General features: G+C 46.7%; 1 protein-coding gene across 1 annotated transcript; it reads left to right on the top strand.

Annotated features, from left to right (window-relative positions):
* Nucleotides 1–806: 806 nt before the first annotated feature.
* Nucleotides 807–20478, top strand: CDA (cytidine deaminase). Its single transcript, XM_074975723.1, has 5 exons — nt 807–1038; nt 1630–1866; nt 10672–10783; nt 15507–15564; nt 19674–20478. Exons 2-5 carry the CDS (start codon nt 1671–1673, stop codon nt 19785–19787), a joined length of 480 nt encoding a protein of 159 aa, XP_074831824.1. The 5' UTR covers nt 807–1038; nt 1630–1670; the 3' UTR covers nt 19788–20478.
* The last annotated feature ends 772 nt before the right edge of the window (nt 20479–21250 follow it).

Below are 21250 nucleotides of genomic sequence, written 5' to 3'. Positions count from 1 at the left end.
GATAAATTCCTAGCTGTGGGTGCTCAGCATGTCTGGTCATTCCTAGGAGCTAATTTTGAAGCATATTTATTTTTTTCTCAATTTAAATTTTCGTAGTTGTGGGAAATTATCGGGGGGGGGGCAAGTTGCAGATACAGCGGGTGCGGGGTGGGAATCAGGCAGGTATTTAACGGCAGAAGACACTGAGATTCAGAAATTGAAGCCTTATAACTATTAGACACAATCTGACAACTTCACATGTCCAAATATATAGAGCGAATAACCTGAAAGCAAACCCTGATGAGTTCTCAAGCAGCATTTTTCTTATGTTGCCTATCTCGGCATTTTAGATGATTATTGGTGGAAATAGTGTTTCATTGGTTGTGTGTTTACAGTGAAACAGATGTTTGCTGACATTTACTGAGAAAAAAAGTCGAATCCTTCCGAGCTTGCCTAGGTGCTGGAGCGAGGGGTGCAGCTGCACCCCTATCTTGAAGCAGTTTTCATCATACACATATTTCACAGTTTGGATCAATGACTCTCCACACCCCGCACTATAAAAATTGTTCCAGCATCCCTAGCCTGATTATTTCTTACCATCAAATTGGGTTTGTCACTAGTGTCTCACCCCCAAGTCAAGATTTTCCTCTGCCCAGCCTGAACTTCCTCCCAATGCAAAATTCACCTCCTGGCAAAGTGCCTCTGCCTGGCACGGTGAAAGGCCGGGGAGGGCTGTTGTGCTGGGCAGAGGGCGGGTGGTGCTTGCTGACAGCTCTCCAGCAGTTCCACTAGCAGAGAGACATGCTGAGGATCAGCAGGGACAGAGCAGCGCTCAGACTGCAGAGGGTGGAAGCTGCTTTTGCTGATGCAGAGCCAATCAGAGCCCAGCGGCCCAGGCACTGCTGGCTTTAGCCAATCGTGTGGAAAGCCCGTCGGTGAGGATGAATGCAGAGCTCTCCAAGCTGGGGACTGTTGCTTCTTTGTTGCAGCACTGTTATGGGACGGCTCCTGCCCTGAAAGCTCCTTCCCAAAGCGGTTAACGAGAGAGTGCTACCGAAGGTACACGCTTGTCCTCAGGCCCCTCTTGCTGCCACAGAAGTAGAGCCGGGAGACAGACAGTGCGGGGCGAAGGGCAGCTCCGCTGTGGGGAGAGGGGAGGCAGACGGAGGGAGAGATCAGGTGCACTGAACTGCCCTGCGCACCTCTCAGGGAGATTGTGCGCACACAGGTGCAGGGCTCCTGGTGAGAACTCCAGCGCACGCCTCACAGGCCACCCACGAGGCCGCTCTGGCCTCTAGCCTCCGAGAGGGAAAACACAGCTGGGTCTGGCAGCACACCCTGGCACTCAGTGGGAGCTGAGTGGACCGCCGTGGGTATCCCCGCAGTTAAGGAATATGTAACACAGGCAAATCACAGCACCAGTGACAGAGGATGAGAGTAAGAGAACAGAATTGCAGCACTCACCCTCAGGAGGAAGACACATACAGAACCTCCCCTCACTGGCACTCAGAGCCGCGTCTGCCGCACATACAGAAGCATCCACCCGCGAGTCAGTCTGTCACACACACACACACACACACGCTCCCTCCCTCCCTAGGAGCGGGGACTGGCACTTCCTCTTGTTCACTCCTGTTTTTCTCCTGGCTGCAGTTCCAAAGGGGAGAAATCCTGCAGAGACCCCAGGTGTAACCATGGCCCAGGTGCAATACGACTGTTCTGTGACGAATCGCCCAAATGACACCAATTCCTCCGTCTCTTCCGTGGGACCTGAGCAAATTCAACACCTGTTGCACATCTGTAAGGAAGCCAAGAAATCGGCCTACTGTCCATATAGTCACTTCCCGGTGGGAGCAGCCCTGCTGACTTGTGATGGGAAGATCTTCTCCGGTAAGTAAGGACAGTGCTCCCCCATGCCCCAGCTCCTGCAGAGCTGTGCCCTGTGCTCTCCCAGGGACTTAGGGACAGGCAGAGGCATCCTGCATCCACACGGGGGGGGGGGTGTTCCTGAAGAAGCTGGGGTGTTGTAGTCAGGGCTCCTGAAAAAGGTGAAGACAGATAGTTTGTGCCATGTTGAGGAGCAAACTTTGCCCTGTATTCTTCATGCCTTCCCACGATGGGGTGCTGGCCTCCCTGAGCAGTGGTGGAGGAATAGCTCAGTGGCCTGTGCATTGCTTGTTTAGACCCCAGGGTTGTGAGTTCAGCCCTTGAAAGATCCCTTCAAGGGTCTGGGGCAGGTTAGATTAAAAAAAAAAAATCTGTCAGCAATGGTGATAGGTCCTGCTGTGAGGGTAGGGGACTCAACTTGATGACCTCTTGAGGTCCCTTCCAGCTCCATGAAATGTATAGCTCCATGCCTGCATTCAGGCTGCCCTATCCAAACTGGGTCACAAGGTACAGTGCACCTTTGGTTATAGCTTGCATCAGTGGCTCCACTTCCTCCTCCAGCCCTGGATTAGCAAAAGAAACTGAACCAGGAAGCCCCCTGCTCCCATTTGGTTGGTGTCCCCACCTAGTGCCACAGGCAAGGAAAATGATGTCATGTCAGTGTGGCCAGCCCTTGGGATTCTATCACAAGTCTCAGGACATTTCCCACAGCTCCAAGCAACACAAGTGCCTCAGCTGTCATTTGTTAAGAGTAAGTTCCGAGCCCTCCTGGCTGCAGACAAAAGTTTTTGGACAAAGCCTCAAAAGCACAGAAAGCATAAAATAACCCCCACATCTGCCTGCTAGGGTTAGCCTCTCATGATTTGCAAACCAGTCGGGGGTGGCCCCTGACTCATGACTTTTTTCTGTGTGTCCTGGTACTCCCCCACCTGTCTGCATCTCCCTGCTTCATGTTGCAAGTCCGTCTCCACCCTCACTGTCTGTCTCCCAGGCGCACTTCTGTGGAAGAAAGAGGGGTCTGAGCGTGAGCATGTACCTTTGGTACCACTCTCTTGTCAACCTCCTTGGGAAGGAACCTTCTGGAAGGAACCATCTTTTTATCCTGTGCATGTACAACACTTAGCAAGGTGGGGTCCTGGCCCGTAACTAGAGTTCCCAACAGTGACTGTAACACAAATCATAAGAACATAAGAATGGCCATACTGGGTCAGACTAAAGGTCCACCTAGACTGGTTTCCTGTCTTTGGACAGCAGCCAATGCCAGGTCCCCCAGAAGGCATTAACAGAAAAGGTAATCAAGTGATCCATCCCTTGTTACCCATTCCCAGCTTCTGACAAACAGAGGCCAGGGGCACCATCTCTGCCCATCCTGGCTAGCAGCCATTGATGCACCTATCCTCCATGAATTTATCTGGCTCTTTTATACATCTTGTTATAGTCTTGGCTTTCACAACGTCCTCTGGCAAAGAGTTCCACGGGTTGTGTAAAGAAATACTTCCCTTTGTTTTAAACGTGTGGCTTATTAATGTCCCTTGGTGACCGCCAGTGCTTGTGTTATGGGAAAGGGTAAGTAACTCTTCTTTACTCAACAACAAGAAGTCCTGTGGCACCTTATAGTCTAACAGATATAGTCTATAAGGTGCCACAGGACTTCCTGTTGTTCTCGAAGATACAGACTAACATGGCTACCTCTCTGATACTTCTGATGAAGTGGGTCTGTGCTCACGAAAGCTTGTGCTCAAAACTTTTCTGTTAGCCTGTAAGGTGCCACAGGACCCTTTGTTGCCGTTACAGATCCAGACAAACATGGCTACCCCTCCGATACTTGACACCATGCAAGGCACTGCATTTAGCCGTATGGAATGGAAATCTATCAACCTCACAAGGAAGCCTGCACAAACTCAGACAGACATCATTTTTCTCTCCAAATGCAAATGAATGGACATCATACCAAATGGACTAAAGGTGAAAAATCCTTTGCAATCTACATACTGCACAGACTACGGTGAGAGATTATGCCATACACTCTTGAAGAAACCGAGGAACCACCTAATCAGCATCCTGTACAGCAAACAGGAGAACATCAAAAAAGAGCTCTCAAATCTGGAGTCTTTCATAAAAAACCAACCTTCAACACAAACTTCCACACCGCTGAACTTTACTAAAATAAGACAGGAGATTCACATTAGACACTTCACTACTCTACAGAGGAAAAAGGACTGCAAGCTGTCTAAACTCCTGCCTGCCACACAGAGCCACAGCAGTGGTACCACTAACTCAGCCAGCAATATCGTCAATCTGTCCAGCTACACACTCAGCTCAGCAGAAGAGTCTGCTCTTTCTCGGGGATTCTCTTTTTGTCCCACCACCCGCACAAACATAATACAGTTCTGCGGTGATCTGGAAGCCTACTTTCACCGTCTCAGACTCAAAGAATACTTTCAACACAACACTGACCAGCACACTGTTACACACACACCCTCCCAGCAGCACAAGAAGAATAACTCCACGTGGACTCCTCCGGAGGGTAGAAATAACAGTCTGGACCTATATATAGAATGCTTCCACCAATGCACACAGGCAGAAATTGTGGAGAGACAGCATCGTTTGCCTCACAACCTCAGTCGTGCGGAACGCAATGCCATCCACAGCCTCAGAAACAACCCGGACGTTATAATCAAAGAGGCAGATAAAGGAGGAGCTACTGTCATCATGAACAGGTCTGACTACCAGAAGGAGGCTTCCAGACAACTCTCCAATACCAAATTTTACAGGCTACTTTCCTCAGATCCCACCGAGGAATACACTAAGAAACTACACCATATGCTCAGGACACTCCCTACACAAGCACAAGAACAGATTTATACCAACACACCTCTAGAGCCCCGTCCGGGGCTATTCTACCTATTACCCAAGATCCACAAACCTGGAAATCCTGGACGCCCCATCATCTCGGGCATTGGCACTCTCACTGAAGGACTGTCTGGTTATGTGGACTCTCTCCTCAGACCCTATGCTACCAGCACTCCCAGCTATCTCCAAGACGCCACTGACTTCCTGAGAAAACTGCAATACATTGATGACCTACCAGAAAACACTATCCTAGCCACCATGGATGCAGAGGCTCTCTATACCAACATCCCACACAAAGATGGAATAAACGCTGTCTGGAACAGTATCCCTGATGATGCCACAGCACATCTGATGGCTGAGCTCTGTTGCCAGCAGAGATGGCAGTGGGGTAGTTCGTGCCCGGTGCGCAAAGCTAATTCACCACACCGAGAGTAGAAGAAGAATCTTTATTTGGCATGCCAAGTAAGGCACAGGGGGATCTCTCCTCAAAGCCTGCGCGCCCAGTGTCTGGGTGATAGCACATATATACAGCTGTTCAGTGAAAGTCACTCCCCACACAGGTAATACACTCCGCCTTCCCATTATACAATCTCCTCATACTACACAGGCACAGGGGTCTCTGGGGGTCCTCTGGTGGTCGTTTTAGACAGGAGACCCAGGCCCCGAAATTCAAAGGTTATCCTTGGTTACATCTTGTTGTTTCATAGCAATGAAGTGAAGCCGGAGGCCGTTTGTTTCATAGCAATGAAGCGAAGCTGGATGGGGGTTGTACGTTCTGCATTCTTGTTCTACTTGCTTCTCCCTTTTCTCCGGTTACAGCTCTGTAACTTTATCCTCACACACAACTATTTCAGATTTGGCGACGATATATACCTTCAAATCAGCAGCACAGCTATGGGTACCTGCATGGCCCCTCAGTATGCCAATATTTTCATGGCTGACCTGGAACAGCGCTTCCTTAGCTCTCGTCCACTAACACCCCATCTCTACTTACGCTACATTGATGACATCTTCATCATCTGGACCCATGGGAAGGAGACTCTGGAGGAATTCCACTGGGACTTCAACAACTTTCACCCCAACATCAACCTCAGCCTGGAACAGTCCACACAGGAGATCCACTTCCTGGACACCAGGTGCTAATACACGATGGCCACATCAATACCACCCTGTACCGTAAACCCACTGACCGCTATGCCCACCTTCATGCCTCCAGCTTCCATCCCAGACACACCACACGATCCATTGTCTATAGCCAAGTACTAAGATATAACCTCATTTGCTCCAACCCCTCTGACAGAGACAAACACCTACAGGATCTCTACCAAGCATTCTTGAAACTGCAATACCCACCTAAGGAAGTGAAAAAACAGATCAACAGAGCCAGACGTGTGCCACGAAGCCTCTTACTACAGGACAAGCCCAAGAGAGAAACCAACAGAACACCACTAGCCATCACCTACAGTCCTCAGCTAAAACCTCTACAGCGCATCATCAGGGATTTACAACCCATCCTGGACAATGATCCCCCACTTTCACAGGCCTTGGGAGGCAGACCAGTCCTTGCCCACAGACAACCTGCCAACCTGAAGCAAATCCTAACCAGCAACTATACACCGCACCACAGTCACTCTAAGTCAGGGACCCTTCCATGCAACAAACCTCGTTGCCAGCTCTGCCCACATATCTACACCAGCAACACCATTACAGGACCTAACCAGATCAGCCACACCATCGTGAGTTCATTCAGCTGCACATCTACCAATATAATTTATGCCATCATGTGCCAGCAATGCCCCTCTGCTATATACATCAGACAAACTGGACAGTCTCTACGTAAAAGAATAAACGCGCACAAATCAGATATCAGAAACGGCAATATACAAAAACCCATAGGAGAGCACTTCAATCTCCCAGGCCACACAGTAGCAGACTTAAAAGTAGCTATCCTACAGCAAAGAGATTTCAGGACCAGACTCCAAAGAGAAATTTCTGAGCTCCAATTCATCTGCAAATTCGACGCCCTCAGCTCAGGCTTAAACAAAGACTGCGAATGGCTGGCTAAATGCAGAAGCAGCTTCCCCTCCCTTGGTGTTCACACCTCCAGATCAACTGCTGGTAGTAAGCCTCACCCTTGCTGACTGAGCTACCCTTGTTATCCCCACCCTTGCTCTGGCTTATTTATACCTGGCCCTGCAGATTTCCAAGACCAGCATCTGATGAAGTGAGTCTGTGCTCACGAAAGCTCATGCTCAAAACTTTTCTGTTAGTCTATAAGGTGTCACAGGACCCTTCGTTGCTGTCTCTGATGCTTGTCTTCTTTACTCACTTTCTCCAGGCAGTGATTCTGGAGAGGTTGGGTTTGACAATTCTGCTATCTGTGGCATCAGGACTGAATGCACTGATGATGCCATTCTGCTCTGCCTGCCCGTGCCGGACCATTCCCCCTTGCTGAGCGACCAGAGGCTGCTGTCGGATCTCCTGGCTTGCGTTCAAATCTTTGCTGCAAAGCAAGCAAACAAACAGCTCCTCCCTCCTGCTGACTGAGCCTGGGCTTGCTTTCTGAGCCCAGAGGCATGTGAGCAGGACGGGGATTCTGCTTAGGAGAGAGAACTAGGGAGGCACTGCTTTGTCATGGCAATCAAAGAGACACTGCTGTGTGAGGCTGGGAGACGTGCCAAGTCTTGCCTTGGGTGGGAATGGGCCCTGGGTGTTCTTCCCAGGTCCCTGTTCAGTCAGAAACTGGGGTCTGTTGAAGGAAAGGAAGCGTAAAGAGAAGGCTCTGGGGACTCCAGCACCTTCACGTCACTCCCCTGGCCATGACAAACAGGGGAGCCGAGAGACTTTTCTAAAGGTGTTCAGTTAGAGCTACATGACTAATGAAAAATGTGTTTGCAAATAATTATCCAGAGGGAAAAACTCTGGCCCTTGAGTATGGACATTGTGCCTTTAGTACAGTGGTTCCCCGCCTTTTCCAGATGGGGACACATTTTGACAATTCAGGAAGACTTGGTGACCCACGGCAATTCAAAAATGGGGGGGCGAAGGGGGAAGCAGTGCCATAACTAATTTTGCTCCTGAGGCAAGAATATAAAATTGCACCCTACATGTTTATATATCCATAGTAGTTATTTCATAGAAAAAGGGAAAATACATTATTAATAACAATAAAATAACACTCCATTTATTATAGTTAATTATTATTTTATTATGATAGTTGATCTGAGTTGTGGGGGGGAAAGACCCTCATCTGCAAAACGCATCCCCACTCCCGTTTCCCCAACTTAAATGACACACTCAGAGGATGACTGGGGCTGGGGGAAGATCCAAACAAAAAAAAAATGAAAACTGACAAATCAACTACATAGCTCAGAAGGGGGGCAAAAGGAGGGAAGAGAAGTGTGGGGGGGAAATTACTTACAGCAACAGTCTATTAAGAGGCTTGCCTGGAATGACAACAAATATCAAAGGTGAAAAAGCTGTCTTTGTAATGTGTAACTGCTTCTCTCTTGATAGGGGTAGCTGCTCGATGTGGCAGCATTAAGGAGCTGCAAATGGTTTCTTTAAGAGCCACATGCAGCTCCCAGCTGCTGGCGACCCTTAACAAATCTGTTTGGGTCCCGAGCGATAGGTTGGGAATCCTGCTTCAGTATCTCCCTTCCTTTCCTCTACAAACATGTAGTGTGCCTCTACAGTAGGGTTGGGCAAATACTGGCCTGTGGGCCGGATGTGGTCTGCCAGAGATAGTCCCTGGCAAGCCCCCTTGCCATATTTACCCCATGCCTCCATGGATAGCAGTTGGTCGCAGCTCTTGTTGGCCGATGATCACTGGTTGCAGCCAAAGATAGTGTCAGGAAGCAGTGTTGTGGATTGCGTCACTTCCTGCCGCACCCATTGGCCATGAACAGTGTGATCTGTGGCCAAAGAGAGCTGCGATTGCTCAATACTTGTGGAGGTGCAGGTAAATAGAGTGGCAGTGGCCCACCAAGGACTAACCCTGCCAGGCTGTTGCTTTTTTATTGCCCCCACCTGCTTTATAGCCTACTTCTCAGAGGCACTGAGCATCTGCTGGGCTCCTTGATTTCAGCAGAAGCAGCCGACGCTCGTCACATATGAAAATGAAGCGCTCAAGATCATGCGAACATGGACACACAAACTTAACGTGCTTTCTTAAAATCAGGCATGCGCTTAAATGCTTTCCTGCCTCCAGACCGTGTAGTCCTTAAAATAACAAACCCTGTCTAATATACCTTGCCCCTGCTTCTTTGAGCAATGTAGATATCCAAGGAAGTAATTAAATGCTAAAGAACGACAAAGGCTAAATGGCCAAAGCTACTGAAATGCATTTTAATTTGGGGACTCTGGTGATTTAACACTGATAGCTACATTGGATGCTACTGAATGGAGGATTGAGCTGATTGCATGAAAAGGTGGAGGAGGCTGTTCCCATAACTTAATTGGTTTCTTTTTCAAACCTTCCCCACACATTATGCCTGCAGACATGCTACCACAGCCTGTGTGCTATTAAAAGTGGTACAGGTAATTCAATGGGTGGAATTCTTCCTGCCAGGCCAGGCCTATACCAACCTCCCTATTGTGGTGGTAGTGGTAGCCTAGTGCTGGCATGAATGTCTTCTGAATGAAATGGAAAACGTCCACTTAGAGATCAAAATTTGCTGCCGGTTCAAAGAGCATGATTCCATTCACTGGGTGGGAATTCACACTGATGCTGAATTTGGCCTTTGGCCTTAAAAGATCCCATGTCACCAGTTATTAGTTATTTGCAATATTTATTTATGGTATACAAGCACACGTGAAGAGCTAATGTGCAAAGCTGCATAAAGGAACCTTTTGCAGGAACGCAACCCCCGCAAAGCTTGAGGGTTTACTGTAGGACTAGTGGAAAAAGTAAATTAAGTGGGATGGGAGGTGGGCCATTCCTGCAAATATCAAAGGTAGAGAAATTGTCCTTGTAATGCATAAGATAATTAAGATCTCTGTTAAGCCCCAGGTTGAACGTGTCAAACTTGCAGATGAATTCCAGTTCAGATGTCTCCCTTTGTAATCTTGTGTTAAAATCCTTTTGTAGGAGAATGACTACAGTAAACTCTTTCACACTGGGCATTCTATCATCCGGAGCTCTCAAATACCAGCATTTTAACCATGAATCAATTTTAGTTATGTTTTCTGTAAGTACAGGATAGTGAAAGTAAGTACAAACAAATACAGCACACACTGTGTATGTTTACAGTGTACAATACTCCTGTTGTTGGTAAATAAAGTATTCTGCATACATTTTTATTTGTTTCTTAATATCTCATCTTGTTTTTCTTTAGTGTTATGTATCACTAGGTATACCGCTCTATTATCCAGAGTATTTGAATATCCAGCAACTTGCCGGCCCTGGAGCTGCAGGATATGAAAGAGTTTACTGTAGTTTCAGATACTTTATTGAATGTCCAGGGAGGTTAAAGTGTTCCCCTATAGGTTATGTGTATTCCAGTTCCTGATGTCTGCTATATGTCCATTCATCCTTTGGTGCAGGGACTGTCCAGTTTGTCCAATGTACAAGGCAGAGGGGCATTTTTGGCACATGATGTCATATATCACATTAGTGGATACATAGATACGGATACATAGTGCTCCCCTAGCTGTGCGTGAAGGGCATGACTAGGTGGTTCAGCCCGTAGGGTTCTAGGAATTTTTCAGTGAGAAGAATTATACTCCGCCTCCCTCAATCCCACCTGGAGTTCTGCCTGTGTGCCCTGTTCTCCACTTTCTCTCACATTGCTCTGTAATGATGCTGTGCATGCTCCATCCCAGAGCTCTGTGCAGTGGATGCTGCCTGCGACTTGGCAGAGCACTCCTGGGGGAAGGGTACTCCCTCAGTAGGTGAGACTGCATTTATTGTCAGACCAGATGGAAAAGTAACAATGTGCACTGTGCTTCTTTTAGGCTGCAATGTTGAAAATGCGTGCTACCCCCTGGGGGTATGCGCTGAACGCACGGCCATTCAGAAGGCCGTCTCAGAAGGATATGTAAATTTCAGAGCCATGGCCATTGCTAGGTAAGTGACAGCTCTGAGTCAGATGCTTGTGAATCATTTCACAATGTGCTTGGACAGGAAAACTGCAACACTTTTGTTCCTCTAATTCTCTACTTCCTGTGCTCTAAGCACACGGACAGGATGTACCTACAGCTCTGGGTGGTGGCGAGAGGCAATTGCTGTTCTTTCAAAATGAGCTCTCCCTTTTACCTAAGTAACAGAGAGATAGTCGTGTTAGTCTATATTCTATCAAATCAAAAAAACAGTCCAGTAGCTCTTTAACGACTCACAAAATAATTAGTGATGAGCTTTCGTGGGACAGACCCACTTCTTCAGACCATAGCCATACCAGAACAGGCTCAATATTTAAGGCACAGAGAACCAAAAATAGTTATCAAGGTTGCCAAATCGGAAAAATTGGAATCAAGGTGGGCAAATGAGAAGAGCAGAGGAGTGGTAGGAGGAGGGGAAGTCAAGAATTGGACAAAACAAAGGATGTAGAAGAGTCTGTATAATGGGCCAGGTAATTGCTGTCCTGGTTCAAACCATGTGTTAATGTGTCAAATTTAAATATAAAAGAGAATTCCGCACTCTCTCTCTGTAGGTGATCCTTAAAGTTCCTTTTCAGTAAAACACAGACTTTCAGGTCATTAACAGAATGGCCCACTCCATTAAAATGCTGGCTGACAGGTTTGTGAATTAGGAGGTTTTTGATGTCTGTTTTGTGTCCATTCATTCTTTGTCGAAGAGTGTTTACCGTTTGCACTATATACATAGTGTGTGGGCATTGTTGGCACATGATGGCATATATGATGTTAACTGAGGAACATGAGAATGTGCCCGTGATTCTGTGAATAACATGGTTAGGTCCAGTGATGGTATCTCCAGAATAGATATGTGGACAGAGTTGGCAACAGGGCTTGTTGCAAGGAAAAGTTCATGCAAATAGTTCCCTAGAGATGAGTTAGACTATTTGATGGACACTGACACTGCAAACAGATCTTCGCCGGACCTCACAGAACTCAGTGGGACACAGGAGTCCAGTCTGCACAGTACAGGTCTAAATGAGCACCAGTGTTCCCTGTAAGCTGAGTTCTTGGGCAGCCGCCTGGAGAAATTCAGGTGGTACCCAGCTGAGTAGCAGAATTCCTGCAGCCTCCTGAAGCCAGCAGCATGTGTTTCTATTGGTAGTGCCCATCCACACATGCTTTTGTGCACATAACAAAATTTATTCTGCGCATAATGAGAAAAATTAGAGGGAACCCTGGTGAGCACCCTAGGGAGAGGCAAAAATCAACTGTGGGCCTTTAACTGAAGACTGAATGCAACCATCCTGGAAACTTTTAGAGACTTTTAAATTGGCCACCTAAAAACGAAGGGTGCTGTTTAGCCAGTCAGTATTGTAAGCTTCTGTCCTGTGACATGTTTCCAGGCTCCTAATTATTGGTTTGATACAGAGACTGCAAAGAGTCGTTGGGAACATTGTCATCCAAATGGACTAAAAGCAGAAGAGATGTCAAATTATATTAGTTAGGAATAATCCATATCAATAACCAGGGCCAAGGAATTACATTTTATATGGAACAAAGGGCCACTTTCATGAAAAGAGATAATGAAGAGAGAGAAATTGTATGAAACTGAATCTTAACAACCACCTGGTATCCTCTGTTTATTTAATTCTCTCCTTTCAAAAGTTCATGACTATTTCTAGGGGTAGTGAGCAGGTTTCTGTATTTATATTAACTCAGTGCTTGCTAAGGAGCAGATCCCTTGCCTCAAAGACTGTCATCAACACTAGGAATGAACAAAATGTAGACGGTTATGTGATCCATCCCATGCGGGGTAGTTAGCTATAAGGTACACAGAAGTGCTTTGCCCGGGTCAGTTTAAAATGCTTTCCAGCACCTTCCTCAAGAGGGTATTTCACATCCTAATAAGTGTGGTTAGAAAACTAATCCTAATAAAAACATAGGAACATAAGAACGGCCAGCATGGGCCAGACCAAAGGTCCATGTAGCCCGGTATCCTGTCTGCTGACAGTGGCCAATGCCAGGTGCAACAGAGGGAATGAACAGAGAAGAATCATCAAGTGATTCCTCCTCTGTCACCCATTCCCAGCTGCTGAAATGCACCATCCTACCACTTCTTCCCATTTCTCCTCGTGATCCCATCTCTTGTGCCCCCCCGTCCCCTGTGCTAATGATTCGTATGCCTTCCTTGATCTTTACTCTCTTCAGGCATGTGGCACAAGACACACAGGTGTCAGAATCATCATGAAGTCTGAAGTAATAGGCCAGTGCTTTCCCTATGAGGCTCTCCCAGTAAGGGATGAGAAAAGAGTAAATACCAGCACAGAACAGTCAATGTACGCAGACGAGGGAGAGATGAAAAGAAACAGAAATGTTGCCTCTATGGGCTTTGGGAAGACATAGCAGGGTCATGACCAGGGGCAGGCCGTGGCATCGATACCCTTGTCCTCACCCCTCACCCACGCTCACAGATTTGTAGGGCTTTGCTGCAGGTCCAGAAGTAAAAGCCTGGACTGGATTTTCCCAGGCATGTAATGTTCCTTGGATCTGAACCCTGTGCAGTGTGGGGCCAGTTCCTGTGTGCTGTTTTATAGTGGAGGTCAGATGGGGCACTTGGGGAGTTGAGACGAATCAGACGACCCTGCCCAATGGAGATCCTGTGATTCTTTTCCCACCCTGGAGAGGACGGCACAAGGAATACAGACAGCAGCACAGGGAGTCCCACTGCTCCCCTGCCTAGGATCCCAAAGCAAAGCACGTCTCCAAGACTGGCACATGCAGGTGAACCATCAGCCACTGAGAGATGCCTCACACAATGTGGTGTGAACGCTGCTTTTGCCACATTTTAAAGTGCCCAGATGCCAAGTTTTGCATCTAGGAAGAAAGAATGCAGGTCGTACTGACAGACTGGGGGACGGTGCCCTGGACAGCAGTGACTCTGAAAAGGAGTCATAGTGGGTATGAGTTCCCAATGCAACGCAGAGGCAGAAAGGGCTATTGTGGTCCTTACATGTAGAACCCAGAGAGCAGGGAGTGGAAGGAGGAAGGTGTGTTTATATCTGCACGCACCACTGGCGAGACCAGCACTGGAACATGGAATCCAGTTCTGGTCGGGGTGGTGAGTTCTATGGGCCTGTGGTGTCTGAGCACTGGCCATATTCCTGACCAAAGTTTAGGGCCGGGTCTCTCCCCCAACCCTACCAGCTGCCTCGTGTGCTCCCTGCGGGTGCATTTCCCAGCCACGCCTGCTGCCCCGGGCCATTTAAAATGGCCCTGGAGGGGCCTCCAGCATCACCATCAGCAGCGCAGAAGGGCTAGTGCCGCTTCCAGCCGCTCACTGCACACATCTCCCAATATATCCCTGTTATCCCGGTGGAGTGTGTCTCCATGAGCTGCCCCTGCCCCAAGCTCCCCTGCAACCACTGGGAAGCTGTGGGGGCAGTGCCTGCCACCTGCAGCATAGGGAGATCTCATGCCCCCCTGCCTAGGAATTGCTGCCAGAGGGGGGTGCCGAAGGTAAGCACCAGACCCCGCACCACCTCTCTAGCACCTCTTCCCAGAGCTTGCATCCCATCCTCTCCTGCCCCCAGACTCCCCCTGCACCTCCTCTCTCTGCAGCCCCACCAGCTGCCAAACTCCCTCCTCGAGCCTGCACCCCCACCCTCTCCTGCACCCTAATCTCCTGCCCCAGCCTGAGCCTGTACCCCACCCCCAGAGTTAATCCCAGAACCTGCACCCCTCACCCTCTCCTCCATCCCAGTCCGCTGCACACAGCACCCAAACTCCCTCCCAGAGCCCGCTCCCCTCCCCCAACCCAGACTCCCTTCAGAGGGGGAACTTGAGTAGGGGAGGGATACAGGAGCTGGGAATTCTGGGCACCCCCAGGTTTTTTTGCAAACTTGCTGTCCAGGGTTCTGATGTTGAAAAATTAAAGAGGGTGCAACAAAGAGCCACAACAAGGATTGAGGGCTGGAGAGGACGCCTCACAGTGAGAGCATGTTTTTTGTTCAGGTAAAAGCACCACAGAGAAATCGTAATAAAAGCGACAGGTTTCAACATGCGCCAGATATAACAGAAGTCACCCCTCAATCCCATGTGACCCGAGTACGCTCAAGTATTTTCCACCCTTCCACCTGGGTGGAGCCCCCTTTGGCCCTGTGTACTTGCTGGATCTGAACGCAAGCTCCATGAGACAGGCCAGTTCAAGCTCATCCCTTGATACCAAAAGCCCTTTCCTTGGCTGCTAGTCTCTGGAAAACCCACTTTGAACCACTATGTGCAAACCACTCCAAGGTGATACCTCACTGATGCTAAAAACTTCTATGGGGAGAGTGATCCATCCTGCTCCCCACACTATTTTTAGCTTCTGGAGGCACTGTGATGGCCTTTCCTTTTGGAGTAGAACACAATCATATATGAGACATTCATAGATTTAATATGACCTGGTCCTGTAAATATATTATATAGGCCTGCAATATCAGTCACAGCTACCTTCCTGGGAGATCATGGGTGAGTCCTGTCACCTATGCTTACCTCAGTTTCCTCATCTGTCAAATGGGGACAGTGATCTTGAACCTCTTTTGCAACACGTTTGGATTTATGGACAAAAAAGTGCAATCTAAGTGCTATTTACTATCTGATGTGTTAATATAGCCAGTAAACAGTTTACTCACCATGAGCTAGACTGACCTTTATATCCTATTCTCCCTCCACAGCAACTCTGAAGAGGATTTCATTGTGCCCTGTGGGGCCTGCAGACAAGTAATGAGAGAGGTAAACAGCTTTAGTTTTCTTCTTTAACATCTGAAACTAAACTGCTTTAACTCCAACCCATTTGCTTGGCTGAGAATCTGTGCATCTTTCAGACTGCAAGATGCTTACTTTGGAATGTCAGGAGAGACAGGGCCAATGTTTGCAGAATGAGGACACATTTTGAAAAGTACAAGATTATGGGTGTCCCGCTTCCAGCACCCCACAGCACCAACCTGGGAAGGTTTTGAATGCAGAGAATGACAAAGGCAGAGACTGTAATTTTCACTGACTCCCAGAAAAGGAAAGTGTTTACTCGTGATTCTGAAGCATGAACTTCACTGCATAGCCAGTCAACAGTACGGTGTAGTTGGTCTTTGTGTTCAGTGCAAAGGCAATCCCTCAAAGATCTCTTGCCAGCCCGATCAGCATACACCTTGCCTCCTCTTGTTTAAAACTATTGTTGAATAGCTGATTTGCAGTTTCAAATGAGAGAGAAAGGGAGAGAGAAGGGAGAAATAAACTCTTGGTTCAATAAACAAGGGCTTACACAATTGGAAACAGTATTAATCCCTTGACTGCTGACTGCAGGGTGTTTTCAAGGGCAGAAACGGAAGGAAAGTTCAGCTCTGGTGTAAGTTCAGCTAAGGGGAGAGCCAGATCTGACACTACAGCTGAGAACTGTAATAACACAGCTGGAGAAAGTCAAGCATGGGCTGGGGAAAACTCTGGTGAAACTTGACAGAACCAAGGCAGGGAATCCTTGGCTCCAGCATATACGCTGGGGTTTTCTAAGCAGAGTAGTCAGTTTCTGAATATTGAAGGAAGTATCAGATAAGGCCTGCTGCACAAGGTCTGATGCTCTGTAGAAATCTATTAGCCATGCCTCCAGACATCCATGCCTCCAGACATCCAGTTGAGGCCATGTGGATTGCAGAGGTACAGGAAGAATGAGGGTTGGGGGTAGGGGAAAGGCTCCCTATTATGTAGCCTGCAAATGCAGCAAGAGTGCAACATTTCCATTGCATTTGGACCCTGCGCATCTGCAGAAGTCTGCTCAAGATTCAGCCTGCAGCATTTAGAAAATACTGCATTCTGCAGTAACAGGCCTATGGGTGTGTGGTGAAACACAAGGAGCTGCACAGTACTCATTTTCTTCATGAGCAGCAAACAGGTGCAGCACCAAAACAGCTCCTTAAGCTGCATTTAATGTTTTCAATCTTACTTTAAGGGCTAATGTTTAACTGGTGGCAGATTCCCTGTGTGGATAAACAGCATTATTGCAAAGATAAAGTTCCCTGATCCCATTCGTGCATCTGAAATGACCTTTGGAAGTTAATGCCATTTTTGAATCTCCAAGAAATGGAGTATGAGGCTCTGATCTAGAAGCTGGTAAAGGCTTTAAACAGTTGCTTAGAGTTTCGTATTAACATGCGAATACTATCAAGGCCTTCAAACTTTGCCCAAGGAAGAATCTGCTTTGGGAACTTGCTAGGCGCCTTAAGTGTGAGAAGTGATCAGGTGAGAACTTCAGGCAGGGAACTGGAAGGAGGGTTCAGGAGGCCTAAAACAAAGCAGAAGGCTCAGAATCAGAAGGTGTAAAGAAAGGGAGTCTTAATAGGAGAAGGGGTAACATGGGGAAAATACAAAGGAGTTGAACATACAAACTCCAAAAAGAACCAAAAAAGGAAAAATAGGAAGATGGTGAAACAAGTCTAATAGTGCAGTGTTAGCTTGCAGAACAGAACAATGGCAAAAGCTAACGCGCATTGAATCAGGTGCCCGCTGTGTTTAAAAATGTTAACAGAATGAATGCTCGGTTTAATTGGATTTGGTTTATCTGTGTTCACCCTCTACTTTCTCCAAATAGTCTAGCAAATGACTCTGTGCAAGGGTAGCTATAGAAGTGTGTCTCTCTGCATGATGGTGATTTTAGCGTCTTCTTCTGAAGTTCTGTGTAGGTAGATTCCTAAGCCTGTGCAAAGCCTGTCTGATGTCAGTGCAAATGCCCTTGCGGGGAGCAGCCCACAAGGAACAGTGTGCATCATTGTGGCCTTTGACAGTAAGCTATAGCAGCGACTTTGTCTTTTTGCATATCTGTAAACTACTTGGGCATGCTTTGGCTTCAATCCTGTATTTGGATCTACCTGAGCATGACACATTTGATTAAAGGATCAGAGACTCTGTGTGCTATAAATGATTTGCAATTCATAGAATTCTAGGCCTGGAAGGGCCCTCAGGAGGTCTTCCAGTTCAGCCCTCTGCCTAAAGCAGGATCAACCCCAACTAAATCATCCCAGCCAGCACTATGTCAAGCTGGGACTTAAAAACCTCTAGGGATTCCACGACCTCTCTTGGTAATGCATTCCACTGCTTCATTGCCCTCCTGGGCTGGGTCTACACTTGCTCCCAGCTTTGAAGGGGCTATGGTAATCAGGGTGATGGAAGATTACTAATGAAGTGCTGCAGTGAATATGCAGCACTTCATTAGGCTAATTCTCCCATGCAGCAACTTCGCAGTGTCAGACTTTGAAGTGCTGGCATGTGTATAGCCATGGGCACTTCGAAGTGCCCGCACTACTTTGAAGTGCGAGTACAGGCACTTTAAAGTAGTGCAGGCACTTCAAAGTGCCCCTGGCTACATACATGCCGGCACTTCAAAGTTGCCGCGAGGGAGAATTAGCATAATAAAGTGCTGTATATTCACTGCAGCACTTCATTAGTACTCTCCCATCACCCTGATTACCATGCCCCCTTCAAAGTTGGGGGCAAGTGCAGATAAGCCCCTGGTGAAATAGTGTTTCCTAATATCCAACCTACACCTCTCCCTCTTTAACCTCAGACCATTGCTCCTTGTTCTGCCATCTGTCACCACTGAAAACAGTCTCTCTCCATCCTCTTTAGAGCCTGTCTTCAGGAAGTTGAAGGCTGCTATTAAATTGCCCCTCAGTCTTCTCTTCTGCAAACTAAATAAGCCCACATCTCTCAGCCTCTCCTCTTAAGTCACGTGCTTCAGCCCCTTAATCATTTTTGTTCCCCTCCGCTGAACCCTCTCCAATGTGTCCACATCCTTTCTGTAATGAGGGCCTCAGAATTTGATGCAATACCCCAGATGCCGCTTCACCAGTGCTGAATAGAGGGGAATAATAACATCTCTAGATCTGCGGGAAATACTTCTCCTAATGCACCCCAATATGCCATTAGCCTTCTTGGCTACAAGGGCACACTGTTGACTCATATCTAGCCTCTCATCCACTGTAATCCCCAGGGCCTTTTCTGCTGCACTGCTAGTTAGCCAGCCGATCCCCAGCCTGTAACAATGCCCAGGATTCTTCTGTTCCAGGAGCAGGACTCTGCACTTCTGTTGAACCTCATCAAATTTCTTTTGGCCCAATCCTCCAACTTGTCTAGGTCACTCTGGACCCTATCCCTACCCTTCAATATATCACCTGACACCCCCCCCCCCCAGCTTAGTGTCATCTGCAAATTTGCTGAGGGTGCAATCCATCCCCTCATCCAGGTCATTAATAAAGATGTTGAACAGTACTGGCCCTAGAACTGATCATTGGGGCACTCCACTTGAAACCGACCACCAATCAGACATTGAGCCATTGACCACTACCCATTAGGCCCATCCACCAAGCCAGCTTTGTATCCATCTTCCAGTCCATGTGTCCAATCCATACTTCCTTAACTTATGGGCAAGAATATTGTGGGAGACCGTTTCAAAAGTTTTGCTAAAGTCAAAGTATATCACATCCATTGACTTCCCCATGTCCACAGAGCCAATTACCTCCTCATAGAAGCTAATCAAATTGGTCAGCATGATTTGCCCTTGATGAATGATGTTGACTACTCTTGATCACTTTCCCCTCTTCCAAGTGCTCCAAACTTGTTTCATCCACCCAGGTAATGCGGACAGCACTGGGTTGTAGTGCAGGACCATTATGTGGGAAAATGAAACGTAAAAAGAATGGTCAGCCACTTTGACAAACCACGTTTTTTACAACACATATTCTATTTCAGCTTAGGATTCATTTAACTGTTTTTTTTGCTATTGGGTAAATACCAATGAATGATTCAGTTCTGCACCACAGTGTTTCACAGACAACTCTCTTTGATTGTTTTTCTAGTTCAGCAGAGATTGGGACATTTACATGACAAAGCCAGATGGAACCTATATAGTCAAGACTCTCCAAGAGCTCCTGCCTCTGTCATTTGGACCAGAAGATCTGAAGAAGTTCTGAAGACTATGTAGAACATGTGATTTGGAATGGCATTAAGGAACTGCTAGGCACTCTTATGTTTCCTGCCCATGGGACAAAGGTTTATTTCAGATTTTTCTGCAACTGTGTCTCTTAGGGAATGTCATTCAAATTCTGTAAGCCTCAGGGACCTCCAATGAAAATAATTTCCATTTATATAAGGCACAGGGAAGGAGTGGCAAAACCAGATCATCTTCACTGTGAATCTGCCTGTCTCAAATGTTCACAATCTCTGTTCAGCAGACATGGCAGTACAATTTCATGGGTAGAGCGGGTTGGGAATTTTTCAGCAAAATGTTTTCTATGAGAAAATGCCATATCATTGAAACAATGTGAGCTAGTCACATGACTCCTCTGTGCCTCAGTTTACTCATCTGCGTAATGATACATTAACTTTTTTTGCAAAATGTTTTCAGATGCTTAGGAGAGGAATGCTTTAGTTGTGTTAAATATCATTATTACTCACAGTAATGGACTTACTCCAGATTTATACTGGTATAATTGAGACCAGAATCTGGCCTAAGAGTCGCATAAAAGGTCAGAATTTAAGTTCCAATACACATTATTCTGAAACATTAGTAACAGAGAGAAAGCCATGCTAGTCTATATACTATAAAACAAAAAAGCAGTAACATAGCACTTTAAAGACTAACAAAATAATTTATTAGGTGAGTTTTCGTGGGACAGACCCACTTCTTCAGACCACAGCCACACCAGAATATTGAGTCTGTTCTGGTATGGCTATGGTCTGAAGAAGTGGGTCTGTTCCATGAAAGCTCACCTAATAAATTATTTAGTTAGTCTTTAAAGTGCTACTTTACTGCTTTTTTGTTTTTTTATTCTGAAACATGTTACTCAAATATAACGGGCAAGTGCACCTTCTCCTCCACATCTTTCTATCTCAGGTTATGTGCTGTATACTTACTAGGGATTAGAGAACAATCAAACCTAAGGTTTACTAACATCTGGTCGGGAGTCCTATCATGTTAGAGTTCAGATAGAGGAGGATTTAAAACAGAGTTTTAATTCTGGCCCATTACTACTGTTGCTCAAAATTGTACGATCAATATATCACACAAATCCAGGAATTCCAGAATGTTTAGAAGTAGCTATTTGTCAAGATAGTAAGAAAAACTGAAAAAGAGAGAACAGAAACTAAAGATTTAACCAGTGTAGAGTAGCCTATCTTGTTCATATATCAAGCAGGGTATTGATAAGCAACAGGCTATAATAAATGGGACATTTTAGATTATGCAGTTTATTGTAACAACTTTCAACACTTTGTGAATGTCTTCTTCATTACTCTTAGTTTATTTTGCTTGATTGTATTTCTCTTCTGTGCGGCGGTATGGATGGGAATGTAGTGCTGAGAGCTAGACAACAGCAGTCCTCTGTCTCCTGGGTAATATGATTTTATGACTGTACTACATTAGACACAATGAAAT

Source organism: Carettochelys insculpta, chromosome 23, assembly GCF_033958435.1.
Source record: "Carettochelys insculpta isolate YL-2023 chromosome 23, ASM3395843v1, whole genome shotgun sequence".
Lineage (NCBI taxonomy): Eukaryota > Metazoa > Chordata > Testudines > Carettochelyidae > Carettochelys > Carettochelys insculpta.
This window is presented reverse-complemented; position numbering and strand designations above follow the sequence as displayed.

What these genes read in the sequence shown, in the direction of transcription:
- CDA (XM_074975723.1), top strand. Translation starts at nt 1,671, where the DNA reads ATGGCCCAGGTGCAATACGACTGTTCTGTGACGAATCGCCCAAATGAC. An exon ending in AGAGCCATGGCCATTGCTAG is followed by an intron (nt 10,784 to 15,506) that starts GTAAGTGACAGC and finishes CTCCCTCCACAG; the next exon opens with CAACTCTGAAGAGGATTTCA. An exon ending in GCAGACAAGTAATGAGAGAG is followed by an intron (nt 15,565 to 19,673) that starts GTAAACAGCTTT and finishes TTGTTTTTCTAG; the next exon opens with TTCAGCAGAGATTGGGACAT.